General features: G+C 47.8%; 1 protein-coding gene across 12 annotated transcripts in view; it reads left to right on the top strand.

Annotated features, from left to right (window-relative positions):
* Nucleotides 1–14,343: 14,343 nt before the first annotated feature.
* LRRFIP1 (LRR binding FLII interacting protein 1) overlaps nt 14,344–16,887 on the top strand; it is a 116,124-nt gene continuing 113,580 nt past the window's right edge. For 11 of the 12 annotated variants that reach the window (XM_075431152.1, XM_075431151.1, XM_075431148.1 and 8 more), the window contains exon 1: nt 14,344–14,494. In XM_075431152.1, coding sequence (XP_075287267.1) covers nt 14,405–14,494 — 90 coding nt within the window. In that variant the 5' untranslated portion in view covers nt 14,344–14,404. The remainder of the gene's footprint in view (nt 14,495–16,887) is intronic. The other variant, XM_075431156.1, reaches the window with a different exon arrangement.

Raw genomic sequence — 16,887 nt, 5'->3', positions numbered from 1 at the left:
CAGGAGCAGTATATGTGCCCCTGTCCCTCTCCCATAACTTGTTTCACAAGGCTGTGCTGTGAGATGACCTGGCAAAAAGCCTTATTTTTTTTCCAGGGCTTTGGATAGATTATTTCTTCAGTGAGAGTCTCAGTGTGACCCTGTGAATGGTTGCACTGGTACAGCAGAGGGACAGAAAGGTGTTTAGGGTTTGGGAAGGGCTGGGGGCGTGGATTCCTTAGGCTGGGATTACTGCAGAAAGAATGCTTGCTCACAGCAGTGAGCAATGCTGAAAGGCAGTCTGCTTCCATTTATTAGCTGTTTCGGACCTACAAACTATGGTAACTTCATGCACCTGAACTAAGCATCTAATTCTTAGTAGAAAATGAGGCTCTCGGTCTTGGCTGGAAGGCTTTGAAGCCCTATGAAAGGGTTGCTTTGTAGCTGCTGAAAGAAACCTCATTTCCAATCTGTGCTGCTGCAATAAGCACCCATCTCATGCTCTGTTATTTTCATACCAGGCTCATCTGCCCAAGCAGATGTCAGGTATCAGATGCCTTTGTCAAGGGCTTTTATAAAAGGAGATGGTGTAAATGAGATGGCTGCACAAAGTACTGTGGCCTGACTGGTGTAAATGCCCCTGTGTCCTCTGTGGCCCAGGTGAGCATGCACATTGTGTGGACTGGGGCATCTGCCTTCTCGGGCTCCTGGTGAACCAGACCCCACTAGAGGGCACAGCTCTTCTGCGATTTCAGGCAATGAGTCTCATTTCTGGACTGGGCAACCAGACAGACACCAGTTGGTGAGAGTGGCAAGAAAGCTGGACCAAGGTGTCCCACCAGAACTGCATCCAGACAGCCAGCTTTTCTTTGCGTGGGCTCTGTTCTCCAAAAAACTGGGGTATGAACCTTTGTGATAACCGCTGTTGCAGTGTCAGGAGGCCAGAGCTTTTTCACATGGTATCTCGGTCTGCTTGCCTGCTTCTTGAGTGTGCGAATATCTTGCTGACCTGGATCCTCAGGATCAGACCTCCTTCAGCAGTAAGTGATTTGCAAGTAAAGACTGTGACTGCCTCAGAACTGGATTGGAAGAGCACCTGGAGTGACCCGCACAAAGCTGGGGGATGCATCTTGCTCAGTTGTACTTGTGCAGTGAGCGGTTCCTTACCTGAAGTAAACTTTACTGGTAAAAACTGGGCATTGGTTGTTTTTCTGAGGTTAGGGATTGCATTTAATTTCATGCTTACCTGAGGTAACTATGCCACTAGAATTTTCAGAACAGGTCTGGTCACAGGGGTGATATGGATTAAATATTCCAGTGCATCAACGCGTGATCTGAGCACCTGGAACCCCCTTCTAGACTTTCCCCACTGCTTCACCTCAGCCTTTTTCTTTGAAGGAAATGTTAGTATTTCAGTACTGCACAGCAATGCCAGAACAGGTCAAAATAAGACTCCTAGAGTAAATATGCAATAATAATTCTAATATCATATTTCTGGCTCTGTTTACTGTGTAACTTTGGGCAGGTTACCTCTCCTTTCGCACTTCCTTTGATTAAAAGGAGGCACAAGGACACAGATCTTTCTGGAGTAGTTTGGGAGCTCCTGGAGGACTCTTTTCCAGTGGTTGTGTAGCACTTGGTTCCTCCTGACTCTGACTCCTGTGAGGAAGCATTAGCTCACCGATATGAGCAGTGTAAATCATCTCTTGGTTAAGGAAGAGCGGTTGGGTGGAAAAGGCAGCAGGGTTCGGTAATAAAGGCACTACCCTGAGCTGAAAAACACTAAAACCTCAGCTTTGCCAACTGTCTGCTGTCTGCCCATGGGATGAATTATTTTGTCTCCCCTGACTTCTTTCTCCTGCTCCCTTTGGCTTGTCCACTTGGTTTGCGTGTTCTACCTGGTGTGCTCTGTGCAGGCAGCTCAGTGCAGGAGGTGTGATCTCCATCGAGGCTCCCACACTGTTGAACCAACACTAAGACCTTGTGTTGCTCAGAAATTTTTTACTGCTTAGTTTCAGCTTTGGCATTTTTGGATCCCTGGGATCCTGGAATCATAGAATGGTTTAGGTTTGAACCTTAAATAGCATCTCATTTCAACCCCCATGCCATGGGCAGGGACACCTTCCCCCAGACCAGGTTGCGCAAAGCCCCATCCAACCTGGCCTTGAACACTACCAGGGAGGGGGCAGCCACAGCTTCTCTGGGCAACATGTTGCAGTGCTTCACCACCCTCAGAGTAAAGAAATTATTCCTTATATCTAATCTAAATCTACTCTTTTTCAGTTTGAAGCCATTACCACTTGCCTTATCACTCCATGCCCTTGTAAAAAGTCCCTCTCCAGCTTGCTTGTAGGTCCCCTTCAGGTACTGGAAGGCTGCTATAACACTAGAATACTGTAAAGTTGTTCCTGACGGGTCATATTTCATCCAAAACACTCCCTTTTCTTCTTAGCTAGTGCATGTCAAGAGTATGGCTGTGGTCTCAGCAGAAATGCTCAGCTGAGCATTGTATGTTCCACTTGCTTGGGCACTTCCAGGCTCTTGTTTTACACTCGGATTGCAGTGACATCACACCGTTTTGCATGGGGACAGGTGGCCATGATCTCACTCCTGAATTTGGCTGGTCTGACAAGGAACAGATAATTGAGTGCATTTCAGCTGCCTGGATTATACCGTGAGCACTGCTGTCCATGTTGCCTCTTGCTTTCTGAGTGGCCAAAGAAAATGTCTGAAAGCACAAGTGGCTTTTTCCTTTCTTTTTTCCTGCTACTGCTGGCGGATCTGAAGGAGAAAAAATGTGTTATTTGCACTGGAAGAGCTTTTTGAAACTTTTCTGGCCTAAAGCATAGAGCCAGGGTTTGCTAGAGCTGCTTTAAAGTTACACTTGTACAGGCTGAGGCTGCTGCAGTAGGGATAGAGCAGTGTGAGCTCACTAGGTATGGTGGCCTGGAAATCCTTGTTTACTTTTTCAGAAAGCCATGGATCTATAATGCATGTGTGTATGCATGCAGGCGTTTTAGAAAGTATGGTGTGAGTACGTGATAGCGTCTGAATCCTGCTGCTGTCCTGTGCCGTGGTCTGGCAGCTTCAGGGCTCTGGGCTGCACTGAAAGTCCACAGTGGCCACAGGCCACTGCTGACCTGATGTAAAGCCTCTGCTGCTGCAAACTGCTCTATATATAGGCTCTGATGGGCTGCCTCTGTATCGCCAGGCTTTCCAAGAGTATCGCCCGTCATCTTGATGCTGTTGCAAAGCCAACACTGTGTCTATTGTGAGCTCTGGCTAGCTGGACAGAAGTGAGGTTGTGGTCAGATATAGACAGCTGGCAATGGGCATGCAGAGCCCAGAATTAATGGTCACAGAAATGTGGCTTTCGTTATGACCTTGCCTAAGTGATTTTGGCTCTTGGGTCAGCTGTAGGACAGACAACTTGTCTCTGCACCACCAGCTTCAAAGGAACCAGTCACTTGTGTGTGAGTATATATAGCATGCCTTGCTTTTGGGATATAACTATTTTGGTTTAGCTGGTATTGCTATAAATGAATTCACTGATCAGACTCCACCTGTGCTCCTGACCCTGCTCTTACAGAGCAGCTCTCCTCACTATGCTCCTTTCAGCAGGGGTCCAAAATGCTGAGTGTTGGTCTGGGGAGCCCCCGGCCAGCACTGAGAGAGGTGGGCGCGCTGCCTCTCGCTGAGCAAGCCAGCCTGGCCCTTGTCAGTGGCCAGCAGAGACAGAGCCTCAGAAACAGGCTGGAGCTCTGCTGTTTTTAAAAGCCTACTTGTTTCAAGAAGAAATATCTGAAACTATGGCAAGCAAAGTGAATCCAAAATACTTGGTCCATCAGGATGTCACTACAAATTATGTTCCCAAAAGTGTTCACCGTACCTTGTGCTGTTAAACGTGTAATCCCCTGTTTGCATGATGGTTCTCACAGAAAACTTGGGTAAGAAGTTAATCCCAAAGGTCTGTCTTGGAAGGGAAATGCTTTTTCTAAACATGTTGGTCTTTGCTGTTTCTCCTTTTCTATGTGTGCAGTAATATCATGAACTGATGCAATAAAATGAACTAGAGTTCGACGCCTGAAGACCCACGGTAGGCCGCTTGTGGTCATACAGGCAAGGTTTGTCACTACTGCAATGGAGCTTTAAAAGATCATTTTGTCAGTTTTGAGAGGAGGAAAGGCTGTGCCTTTGCTAATGAAAAAAGATTGGGCTTCTCACCATTGCACTGGTAGAGAGTTACGAAACGTTTTGAGGCTTGATCGACAGATCATTTACACTGAGGCTCGAAACCGAGCCTGCCGTGAACCGCTTCAGGCTTCTAAAATGCTAGTCTTCCTGTATTAATTATTAACATCGCTCAAACACTCCAGAGATTGGCTTGGAAACATTAAACAAGCTTAATATTAATGGCTCCCAGATGATAAGTGATGGTGAACATTAGCATGTGCTAAAAACCGAGGAGGGCAAATAACTACTGACTACAATAAACATTTTAAGTACAGTGGGATTAAATTACAAAAAGAATATGAGAGTGAACCACAAGAAAGACTTTCCTATAGCATTGCCTGCTACCCATCCAAAAAGACAGGTAATATTGTTTACTCCTTTGAAATTACGCTTCACGGATCACAATAAACAGCCTAGAAGCACAGGGATGTGCTGAGGTCGGAAACGTCTGCCACACACCTCCTCACGCTTGAGAGGAGCCGTGCTCTGGCTAGAGGCAGTTGCAGGCAGCTGCCTACCCATGCTGGTTACCCGCTAGCCACAATCCCTTGCAATTTATAGGGGATTTTTCAAATCTTGTTGAAGAGTTGCTATGAACAGCCTCTGCTGAGGGTGCTGGAGGTGGGGGTGGAAAGAGATGCAGTGAAAAGTAGTCCGTGTTCCCTTTCAGTGCACGAAACAGTTCTTGCCATGTGTCTAATAATTGCAGCTTTTGTGAAAGTTGCATGTGGCTTTCTCTAGTGAAAATATATGCATCGAACGTCGTCTTAGATCAAACTTCATGTTCTCTTTTACTCAGTAGACTTTGGCCAGGAGGACCCCCCTCCGCAAGTCCAGCCCACTGCACCAAGAGAGCTGTGATGGATGCAGAGACCTTTGGGTCTAGCTTGGGGACCTGACTTCAAAGAGAGAGTCAGCTCCTGAAGGGTATGGAAAGGAAGGAAACACTTCTGTGAAATCAGACACGTTGTTATCTAACAAGGTGCAGGTTTTGCAGCTTTTTACGTGATTAAAGCACTTCAGCACTCTCTTCCACGTGCACAGTCGGGTGCCTACCCTGAGCTCTGTGTGCTGCTTTTTTGCCAGTGGGGATATCACATTTGGGATGGGTCTTGACCTCTCCGATAAACTTTTGGCAACCGGACAGCTGGCTGAAGCTGTTAGTCTGAGACAAGCGCACGCTTACAGATTGATCACACGTGTTCCGTTAGGAGACTAGGCTAAAAATGGCTGTAGGCGGTACCTTTCTATGCGAAGGGCTATAGAGGAGCTCACCGACAGCCAAAAGTTGCTCCCAGCTCAGTAGCCTCCCCCAGAAGTGTTTCATTTGTCTGTGTTTGCGAGACAGAACACAACCGAAAACGGTTTGCCAACACTCGGAAAGAGAAATATCTAAGTAATGCTGTCTAGCACAGACTTGGAAAGCTCATGTGGGTGTGAATATAATTTTTTTTCCCCCTGGAGTCCCCACCCAGCTTTTGGATGTATAGTACAGACATGTTCATAGGGCATTTTATGACGATTTTGCCTCTCCGTGCTTTGCAGCGGGCAGGTGGCCACATCGTAGTCTTGCTTTTTTAGGTCACATCTAAATGTTTGGCTGGTTTTCAGCTGGTTCTCAGTCTCATAGACTGGGTGTTACAGGCATGGTCTGTAAATGCACAAGAATAGAAATTATTTCATCTGCATGAGCTTCAGCAACCTCGTTTAACGCCAGCCACTGCTGGAAGAGTAGTAAAGCAGTTCTTCTGCTGCGCAGAGGTGAAATGAGTCATCTGTTGCCAATAAACTAGGAAGGAACAAAGATGCCTCTGGGGGGAAACCATTATTTGCTGTTACCTAGAGCAACTTCTTTTATAATTGAAAAACGTATTAAAAATTATTTTGGGAATTTCTAATTAGTTGAGTTGAGCCACTAAAGCACTCAGGATGTTTCAGAAATTTCAACCAGTGACTGCCCCAAAAAAGGCCACCACAGAGAAGTTTCGTTCCTGCCTTTCCCCTCTGCCACCACAGCCACAAAGTCAGGGAGGATGAAAACTTCTGCAGAAATTGAGGTTGAGCAATAATCCCTGGGGAGATGCCTCCTGCTAACAGTGCCCAGCCCTGCAATAACTAGCTATAAATTGGGTAGCTGTCCTTAGGGAAATGCACAGCTAGGAAAGGCAGAGGCTAAAGAAAGGAAAAGCAGAGACTTGTGGCAGCAGACTTTCTATTCCTGCCTCTGGCATCTGTTTCCAGCCTGGTCCTTGACAAGCCATTCAGCTGGCTTTGGAAGCTGGTGGTTTGCAGACGCAAGCACACATTTTGCTTTCTGTGCTGTTTGGGGTATTCAATGATTTATTAATTTATTTATTTATTTATTTATTTATTTATTTATTTTTACGTGCAGCTGAAACAAAAGGGTTCTATGACAACTAACTGTGTTTGGGGGAAAAAAAGTCATATTTTAATTGTTTCTACAATTGGAGGCAAAACTAAACACTGGAGAATTGGACACTTGCCTGACTGTTTTGGCTCTTTGTTGATGAAGAACAGCAGACCTAAATCCTTCACATTCCTACAGGAAAGCATCAGAATACAAGAAAATGGTGGCTGGTGCAGGACTGGGAAGGGATGCAGTAACTGACGGATTAATTGCTTGGGGTGCAGGGAGCAGTAGAGGGCAGGGAAAGCGCGCTGGGCAGATGAGTCCATCCCACATGCCATTCATCAGTCACTGTGCACGAAAAAACAGGAATTCTGAGGGATGCCAGAAAAATGTGTTATGACTTAAAATCAGATGAACCAACTCTAACACACACTAACATCTGAAGTGTTTTGTCTCGGTTTCCTCTGATGTTTTGTTACCAGTATCTTCTTTCACTTCCCAGTTTAGACAAACTTTTGTACTTCAGGAAACTATAATGACCTGCCTTCCTGCCCTACTAGCGATTATCACAGCTGGAATCTGAAATCCTCTAGCACCAGCATGGCTGGTAAGCCAGGAATTATTAGCTGACACCAAAGGTTTGCTGCTGTTCTGTGTAGCTGGGTGACTGGAGAGCTGACAGGAGATGGGGTAGTGATGCTCATAATGTGGAACCACGAGACATCAGACACAGGCGCTCTTCTGTCTGATGTTACATGGTTGGAACCGTTCCCTGAGAAGAGACGTGGCAATTTTTAATTTTGCTATAAAATAGGTGAGTGGAAAACACCTTGACCCTGACAAGCATGAAAGATGGTTAGATGCAAAGCGTGGTTAAGTCCTGCTGTGCTTGAGAAAAGGTATGTTTTGCCTCTGATTTGCACTTTGGATGAATCTGGATGGATTTCCACAAGGACAACAAACGGCACCTCCTTCCCCCTCTTCCACTCCAGCTGAGAGAGTTAAACTGTGATGAGGTTTCACATAAACTTTTCCAAAATGATGTTCATATGCCATTTTACAGAACAGCATGACTAATTAGCGCAAGCACTTGGTCTGCTACAAACAATTGGTTGTTTTTAGACCATATGTTGTGGCTATGTTTTACCGCAGTCCAAAACAACTAGAATTTAAGAAAGCCTGGAAGGCCTGATCGGAAAATGTGGCTCAGCTTAGCTCTGCAACATTTGGGATGGGACTGGATGAGGCCACACAGCATGGAGCAGACAAACCACGGGGAAAACGAAATAAGCAGACGGTGTCGAGCCCTTGTAGCAAGGCCGCGTGATGCCTTGCTCTCGTGTCTACGTGCTGTCAGCGGGGCGAGGACACCATCACAATGGCAGGAGGAATACTTTGATAGATTAATCCCAAAGTGATGCAGAGCCAGTTCTTCAGCTCCTTCAGCTGACGTAATGCATTGTTTTCACCGAAGCCATCCTGAATTCATCTGGCTGAAGGGCTAACTAGTTCAAACTATTTTTTTGGACAGATGTAGAGGCTGTATTCCCAAATTGAGTATGTATATTGATCTCTCACCTGCCTTCTGCCCAGGGTCTGGGAAGAAAAGGCAGGGGTTATGCAGGTCTTGTCACTCTAGACCCAAGCGTCCCACAGTCTGGAATGGGTTTTGTCCCCACAGCACTTGAGGTAGGAAATAAGGAGTGTTTTTAGGCTAGGTGGAAGAGATGTATGATGTATTTTCTTCTGAAAATAGCCTGGGGCTGTCTTAAACTTAGGGTTTTTTTACACAGCAAGAGATGAAGCCAAAGGAGGAGAAACAGCCAGATTTTGCAGGTTGCTGCGGTGCTGTGGCAGGCTGGGAATGGCAGATAGGAGCGCAGATAGCTAACGGCAGACCATAACAGGCTGTCTCAGTGAGCCAGATGCGGCCATCGGGTGCTATTCAGCAGCCTAGGATAGGTTTGGCTGCCCTCAACTACAGCTGCTGTGGAGCTGGCTTCACTTTGCTTCACGTTGAAACTCTCCGAGCCACGGCATGTCTGCTGCTTAATTAGATTAGGTCCACAGAGGCTGCAGTGAGCAAGTTCCCATTTTTAGCCTGAGATGGGCAGTTTTCAGAGAGTTCCGTGACAGTTTGAAAATTGCAGGTACATTCCCTGCTTGGTATGGTAATGGAGAGTTTGCACGTGTTGGTCTGGGTGAAGGTTGGCTTACGTCGGTGGGGCCAGAACAACCTCTCCGGGGCTGTTGCAGTGTCAGCCGTGATGGATATTCGCGTCCCAAATTTAGTGGCAGGGCAGAGAGCCCGCAGTGTTTGGGCTAGCGCTTGTTAAGGCAAACAGACTCTCAGTACGATGCTTACCACAGACTTAACATACTTCACCCCAGCTACCCAAAAATTGCTTTTGGATGCATGTCCAGAACTTTGGCAAGAAACCTCCGATTTCAAGACTACAATTATATATGACCTGTTTAGCTGTATGCTTTTGTGCTAACTTGGCTCTAAGCTTGATATAGCATCATCACCACCCCTTTTCTTCAAAGTAGTTTACAGAAAAGAGATGCAGTTGTTCTGCCTTTGCCTAGACAAGCCAACCCCTTCTCATCTCAGGAAAGGTCCTCCTGCTGTTCATCCTAGGAGCTTTTCTCTCTACAGCTGTGCAAGTTTTTCTTCTTAACATGGAAAAGCAGAGTTTCAGGCACTGTTTTAGGTAAGGTCTTGTGGATGGTTGTGCAATGGCATAAATATTTGAATTGGTAGACCCTTCCATGAAGTGCTCTAACACTAAATGTCATTCTTTGGTGTTTGTGTTGTGACAGTGGCACACAACCAACCTGTGACCAGTTTATAACACCAGAACTTCCTCGTCTTCCCTCATTTACAGCGGATGAGATCATGCATTTACTACTTGACATGACATTTCCTGTCTGCTTGATTTCATTCCACTTTTTTCTCAAGTCCTTAACCTCTTCCCATTCTCGTATGACTTTATCCTCCTTTACTGGTGATGCTCCATAACTCTGTGTCATCAGCATATTTCATTAGTGCTGCCCTATTTGTGTCAGGGCGCTAATGAAAATATGAAATGAAATCAACCCCAAGCTTAACCTTTGAAAAACTCCCTCCAAAGGAAGATTCTTCCTCAACCTTGAAAGGGATTGAATTCCGAGACCTCGAGATCCCCAAAGTGGCATCTTCAGTGACCTGAGAAAAATTTACAGATGAAGAACTATCTCTCATGACATGCCAAGGTGACTTGAGGAGGCCAATAAGTCATTGAGAGTTTCTGGCAAAATGAAGACAACCAATAAGCCCTCTTCAGAAAAAAACTCACATCTTTGGTATAGCAAGTAAGTTGCTGCTGGTAAAAAGGGAACAAGATAATCATCTCCTGCTCTTGTGTGATATATTTTTTTTCCAGTCCTCTGAAAGCTTGGCTTGGAAGCCTACCACTTTATGCTCTGTATTCTCCTTCGTCAACCCAAGCTCATGGATCTCTTTTCTGGACCACCTGGGAAGGCAGTTATCAGTTACGGCTTTGCTGTGATGAATCGCTGTCTAACTACAAGCCCCAAGCTAGACACAACGAAGCTAAGCAAGGTTCCCAGTGTGCCAGAGCTCCGCTGATGCAAATAGCGGCTCTGCTGACTTGAAGACATGAAGCAACAGTAATGAACCTCATTCGGACAAAATCTGCATGGACACTACCAGTCTCCTGAGCCTTGTCTTGACACTGCTCAAATGTGGCAACAACATCTGAAAGCTTTTCCCAGGAGGTCTCATTTGCTGAAGAGGATCATCTTGGTCCCTGTAGGCGGTCTAGAAAAATACAAGACCTTTAGCTGCACCAGTGTTTTTTTCTGCAGTATTTCAATGCCAGCACATACTTGTCTGTGATGTAATATTTTTCCATTAATAAATTCGCAGACCCTGCTGGATACCACTGCTGTTATGTTTGCAAAATGTTATGATGTTAATGGAACTCTGCTTGTTTCACGTATCTTGACAATATGAAATACCGGCCTCCTAAGTAGTAGATTTTCCGAAGTATTTAAACCGTGCCGCCCTCCTTGGAGTAATGGACATCTTGTTAAAGCCATCAGACTTCATTTCAGGTTTAGTGGATGACGTGATTTAACGGTGTAGTGGAGAGGTGCTGCTGTGTTTTCTTCTAACACCATCAGCTAGCCACTGGATTCCCCTATCCCAGGGCTTTCCGCTAATAGGGTTGTAATCATATTTTGCCATGCAGAGTACAAACAGATCCATTTTATTATGTAAAAGCAGTCTGTTGAGTACACCAGCAGCAGCAGTTTTAACAGCTGATTGCTTATTCTGATCCTCAAGAGTGAGGTTTTACAAGACGGCTTGGTTTAAGAGCAGCACAGAGGGAAAATTGTGTCTTTGGGGTGTGCTCTGCATGAAACGGCCTCCTTGTACACAGGATGTTGGAGAATGAGCTACACATTATGCACTTAAAATAGAGCTCTTTGAAACTGGCACGGGATACTCAGTCTTGTCCGAGTATCATGAATCACTGTTACGACTCTCAGACAAAACGAGCCTCAACTTTGTGTTGCTCGTTAAAATAAGAAATGTACATTTCAGTATTTCATTTTCAGCTGCACTCACTGCACTTCAGAGCATAGCCAAAACTAACGTGTTTGAATCATTATTTCATATTCATTTGGACAAATTCTGTACGTATAGTATTTTTACAACAAGAAGGCTTGTTTTTACTTTATTAAAAGGAAAAAATTATGTGTCTGGAATGCACGAGAAAAAAACTGCTTACACTGCAGCGCATGTTCAATGTGTGATTTGTGATTTGAGATCTGACTGCAGTTACCCAGTGGCTTCTTCTCTTCCAATTTCTCTGCTGTTTTATTGGTTTTTTTTAAATTTCCTTCTTTCTTTCATTCTTTTGTAAGAGCCCTCTCAACAGTAGATTTTCAGACACAAACCTGCCTAGCACAAGCCTCAGCTTGGCTGTGAGGCCAAGCCTCTGCAAGGCTTTCAGCCAGAAAGGCAAACCGCACTCATGCAAACCTTACTGCACCGCTGAACTGGAAATTCCTTGCATGGATACAGTGATGCAGCTGCACAGGTGGCTGAAATCCCTGGGTAACACGGACCTAAAAATAAGGCACTGCCCTGCCTCTTTAGCCAGAATTCCTCAAAGGGCAGGGGCGAATGCAAGGATAAGGGCTCAGGGAACAAGCTATGCGAAGTCTGAAAGGGTGATAGTGCTAAGCCAGGTTTCGGGGAGGTGAGGTTGGAGCTGAGGTGGCTGAAGAAGGGAAGCCTGCAGGACATCTAGGAAAGCCAGGCACAGCAAGGCTTTGCATCCATAGCAGGGTCAGGGCTCACTTTTCAGGCCTCTGTGCTGCCTTGAAAAGCAGGTGCTTTTTTTTCAACTTGTGTGGGGTCAGAGTAAGCTTGGCACCAAATCTCAGGACGCGACACACTTGTTTCTAACGCCCAAGGGAGGCGGGGAACTCATCTATCTGCTTCTGCTGAGAAAATCATCATTTGGTTCTTGTAAAGACACACCGTCCCAGGCGTAAGAAGCAGTGTCTGTGCAACACCAGTACCCAGTCATCGGAAGAGACGTGGTTCCCAAAACAACCGTAATGTGAGCGGTGCGTGCACGCACAGCCCGAATGCTGTCTGAAAAACAAAGGCACAGTGTTTGGCTGCTCTAAGATAGTCACAGACATTGAAACAGAGCTGAAGTGATGGCAGGGGTGAAGGAGAAGGTGGGCTTCGTGTTCCCTTGAAAGCAATGCTCAACAGCAGAAAACTGTCAAAAATGGAGGGGTTCCTCTTCAGGCTGCAAATCCTAGGGCAATCGCAAGAAGAGAATCGCTTCAGCACAGGCATCAGCTATGAACAGGCACCTTGATGTCACTCGTATAAAAAAGCAACAAGCGAGAATTAAATAGTTTCTGAAGAACAAGTACCAGCCTGGGACTGATGGAGGGCATCTATACCCTCTTGGGGAAAGGGATTCTGCTAAAACTAGGGTTATTTTGTTCTGTTCCTGAAGCAGCCACCAGTTGCTTTATGCTCTGATACTTGCCCTCCTGGGAAGGGATGATATATTAAGCTGCTTGACACAGTTTTGAGTTTGAGGATGACCCAAATCTCACTCATTGTACAGGAAAAATGCCAGATAAACACTGGGCTGACCAGCGCAGGCAGGTGTTGTATTTTACATTTATCTTTGAATCAATGGTGAAATTAAGCTGGTGAAATTAGACAGGTGGTGCCTGGACAGGCTGGAAAGTTGGGCGCAGAGGAACCTGATGAAATTCAACAAGGGCAAGTGCAGGGTCCTGCATCTGGGGAGGAACAACCCCATGCACCAGTACAGGCTTGGGGCTGCCCTGCTGAAGAGCAGCTCTGTGGAGAGGGACCTGGATGTCCTGGTGGATGACAAGATGACCATGAGCCAGCAGTGTGCCCTGGCTGCCAAGAAGGCCAATGGCCAATGGGATCCTGGGGTGCACTAGGTGGAGTGTGGCCAGCAGGTTGAGGGAGGTTCTCCTCTCCCTCTACTCTGCTCTAGTGGGGCCCCATCTGGAGTACTGTGTCCAGTTCTGGGCTCCCCAGTTCAAGAAAGATGAGGAGCTACTGGAGAGAGTCCAGCGGAGGGCTACGAGGATGATGAGGGGACTGGAACGTCTGTCCTATGAGGAAAGGCTGAGGGAGCTGGGCTTGTTCAGCCTGGAGAAGGCTCAGAGGGGACCTTAGAAATGCTTATAAATATTTTAAGAGTGGGTGTCAGGAGGATGGGGCCAGACTCTTTCCAGTGGTGCCAGCGACAGGACAAGGGGCAATGGGCACAAACTGAAGCAGAGGAAGCTCCACCTGAACATGAGGAAGAACTTCTTCACTCTGAGGGTGACGGAGCACTGGCACAGGCTGCCCAGGGAGGTTGTGGAGTCTCCTTCTCTGGAGATGTTCAAGACCTGCCTGGACAAGGTCCTGTGCAGCCTGCTGTAGATGACCCTGCTTTGGCAGGGGGTTTGGACTAGATGACCCACAGAGGTCCCTTCCAAAGCTGAACATTCTGTGATTCTGTGATTCTGTGAAATTAAGTGAAATCGAATGCAGCTTGCAGGTCTTTGTCAGTAAGGGGGGTGGGGGATTTCGCAGCCCCTTTCTCTGTCACACGTCTGCGAAACGTGTTCGGTGTCCCGAGCTTGAGAGACTGGTAATTCCTACTTCAGGAATTATCGTGAGAATTGAGGCACAAAGGCTGTGACAGGGATCCTGGAGACCACACACTCCTTGTCAAAGTGAATTACCAAGCACTGATGTATTTGACACTGGAATTAGTCGCGTCCGCTTGCCCTTAACACGAAAATTAATGGCGGAAGGGATCCCCCGGGGCTGCAAGGCCGGGTGAGGGTTCGGGGCACTCCTGCGTCTGCGGCAGAGAATCCCCCGCCCCGGCTCACAGCTGGGGAGGTCTCCCCCATTTCAGGGCTATTTTCGTCAGCTTTGCGGACGAGCGGCCTCGGGAGGGGCGGTACCGGGGAGCTGTGCCCGGCCAGTGTCGGGTGCCGCGGGGAGCTGGGGGCGCAGCCGCCCCGGCCCTTCCCGCCTCCCGCTTCGGGCGAGGTGCGCCAGGCGGTGGCCGGCTCGGCCCGGCCCCTCCGGGCGCGGGGCGGCGGCGCATGCGCACGGCGGGGGGCGGTGACGGCCGGGCTCTTCACGCCGGCGGGCGGCTGAGGCGGCGGCCGGTGGCGGGAGGGCTCGGCGGGGCGGCGGTGGCGGCGGCTGGTCGGTGGTGGAGGAGCGGCTCCGCCATGGGGACGCAGGGGGCCGGGCGAAAGCGGCTGCCGAACCGGGAGCGCCTGACGGCGGAGGACGATGCGCTTAATCAGATCGCCCGGGAGGTGAGCGGCGGGCGGCGACCCCCCCCCCCCCCCTTCTCCCTCCCCCCCCCCCTCCCTTCTCCCTCCCCCCCCCTTCTCCCTCCCCCCATCCGCCCCGGCTCCCCCAACGGCCGCGCACGCGCCCCCGGGCAGCGGGGCCGGCGGCGGTTCGAGGGCGGGGGGATGAAAGCCGCTGCGCCTCAGCGGTGTCGGCCCGTCGGTTGGCCCTGGGGCACCCCTGAGGCGTGAAGGCGCTCGGAGCGTTTGTCCCTGAGGAGGCAGAAATCCCTCCCTGCCTCAGCCCCTCGGCGGGGGAAAGCCGGGGGTCTGCGGCTGGGGCCGGTGGCAGTGACCGGGATCAGGAGAACAGGCCGCTCTGGCTTACGTTTTGTCTTTCTGTGTATCCACAAAAACCCTGAATACTGCAAGATGATGCTAGGTGTAGGCACAAGTGGACAATCTGACATGGAAACTGGCTTATATTTATATTTAACGAGTACAGCTTGCTGCTCTGCACACTGCATTGTGCTTGATCTGACTTTAAACAGTTAAAACCAGGTGATGTCTGGTTTGTTCCTACCTCACAGAATCACAGAATGGTAGGGGTTGGAAGGGACCTCTGTGGGTCATCTAGTCCAACCCTCCTGCCGAAGCAGGGTCACCTACAGCAGGCTGCACAGGACCTTGTCCAGGCGGGTCACCTTCTTACTCTTTCTTGTTGTGTGCGGTTGCATTGGTGAATAGGGTGATGTGATTTGGGTTTTTACGGTTGCCGAAGCTGACACAGGTTGTTCTGCATCCTTCCTCCTGTGGCTTTCCGATGGGGCAGATGGGCAGCCCCGACCTGAGACCGGGATAAACTGCCGTGGGGTTGTTCTTTGCTGTGCCTGAGCTGATCCGATGCTGGCTGCTGCGGAAGGTGGCTGTCCTCTTCCCCTGGCATGGGTTATGTGTGTCTGTTCTGCCCCTTGTGTTGGTCTGACCTCAAGATGGGTTTCAAGATAAATGGTTCTTCTAAAGAGATTTAAGTCTCCTTTGGTTTCCTTTCCTGGATTACAGTTGCAGCAAGATCAGATGAATGCTAATGTGCCACTTATTTTTGGTGGCAGCTGGCTGTTGGATTGAGTTAGCCATAACATCGTGCACCTCAGATATTATCACTAATGGCAGCCCTGGCATAGGAGGTCTTTAGTATTCTTGTGGACCATTTTGAAGTGGTTTGTAGCATCTGTGGAATACATGCAGTAGACTAATTTCTGGTGAGGCACTGGCACAAGTTGCCCAGAAAAGCTGTGGCTGCCCCCTCCCTGGCAGTGTTCAAGGCCGGGTTGGATGGTGCTTTGAGCACTCTGATCTAGTGGAAGGTGTCTCTGCCCATGGCAAGGGGGGTGGAACTACATGATCTGTAAGGTCCCTTCCAACCCAAACCATTCTGTGGTTCTGTGTGAGTGATTTGGATAGTATGTTTCCAGAACTCAGATGTTTGTGACAGTGTGATGAGAAGATGGAAGGTTCCTGGGGGTGGAGTTTGAGGTAGGAGGACAAGAATGTTTCGTGTCCTGGACAGAAGATAGCAAGTAAGAGTGATTGTGCTGTCTATTAGAGTTTGAGTCATCATAACATCCTAGGAATTGCTTTGGGATGAGGGCTGAAATTCCATGACTGTGTCCTAGCCATGCTGTCATCTGATCTAGAAAAACCTCAATCTGCAGCAAGGGGCCTAGGTTGTCCTTCTCTGTTGCACGTTTTTCTCCCACTTTCACTTTTCTTTAGCTTATGTACTGCTTTTCACTCTATTATAAAGTGGTTTGAGTCCTGAAGTATTGTGTTGTTTTGCTTTTTTATTTTTCTTTCTGGGGATTGTTTAAAGGACAACTCCATTTGGTCAAAAAGCATGTCTTTTATCTTTTCCCTTGAGTGCTAGAACTGTGAACTGCCAAGTTCAAGGTTCAACATTTTCCCATATTATTTTAACTCTTTGCTTTACTCTGCCTTGGGTTTTATGCACTTATAATAGTTCTGATTTTAACTGCCCATTCCCCATGGAAGGAATCCCAGATGAATCCTTCCGTATGATCTTAAGAACTCTTAAAAATGTAAAGTAAGCCTTGTGTCTCCTCCTAATGAAGATGCTGAGAGCCCTCATGTTGAGAAGTGTGCAAGGGTTACCGACGTTTTGACTCTTCCAGCCTTCCTTTCAGGTGTTTAGGCAAAGCTGAGAGACAGACATGTTGCGTTTGTGCATGGGTCTTCACTCTTCCCTATCCTTTGGTCTACCTTTGTTATCCAGAATCCACAGGTGTATCTGCAAGTTATTAGCAGATTCTGGGGTCTCATTTTGCTGTCTTCAGATGGGAGCCTAAAAGAGCATCCAAACCAGATTTATTTACAGAGGTACTTCTACCTTGGGATCT

Source organism: Opisthocomus hoazin, chromosome 9 (assembly GCF_030867145.1).
Source record: "Opisthocomus hoazin isolate bOpiHoa1 chromosome 9, bOpiHoa1.hap1, whole genome shotgun sequence".
NCBI classification, from domain to species: domain Eukaryota; kingdom Metazoa; phylum Chordata; class Aves; order Opisthocomiformes; family Opisthocomidae; genus Opisthocomus; species Opisthocomus hoazin.
This window is presented reverse-complemented; position numbering and strand designations above follow the sequence as displayed.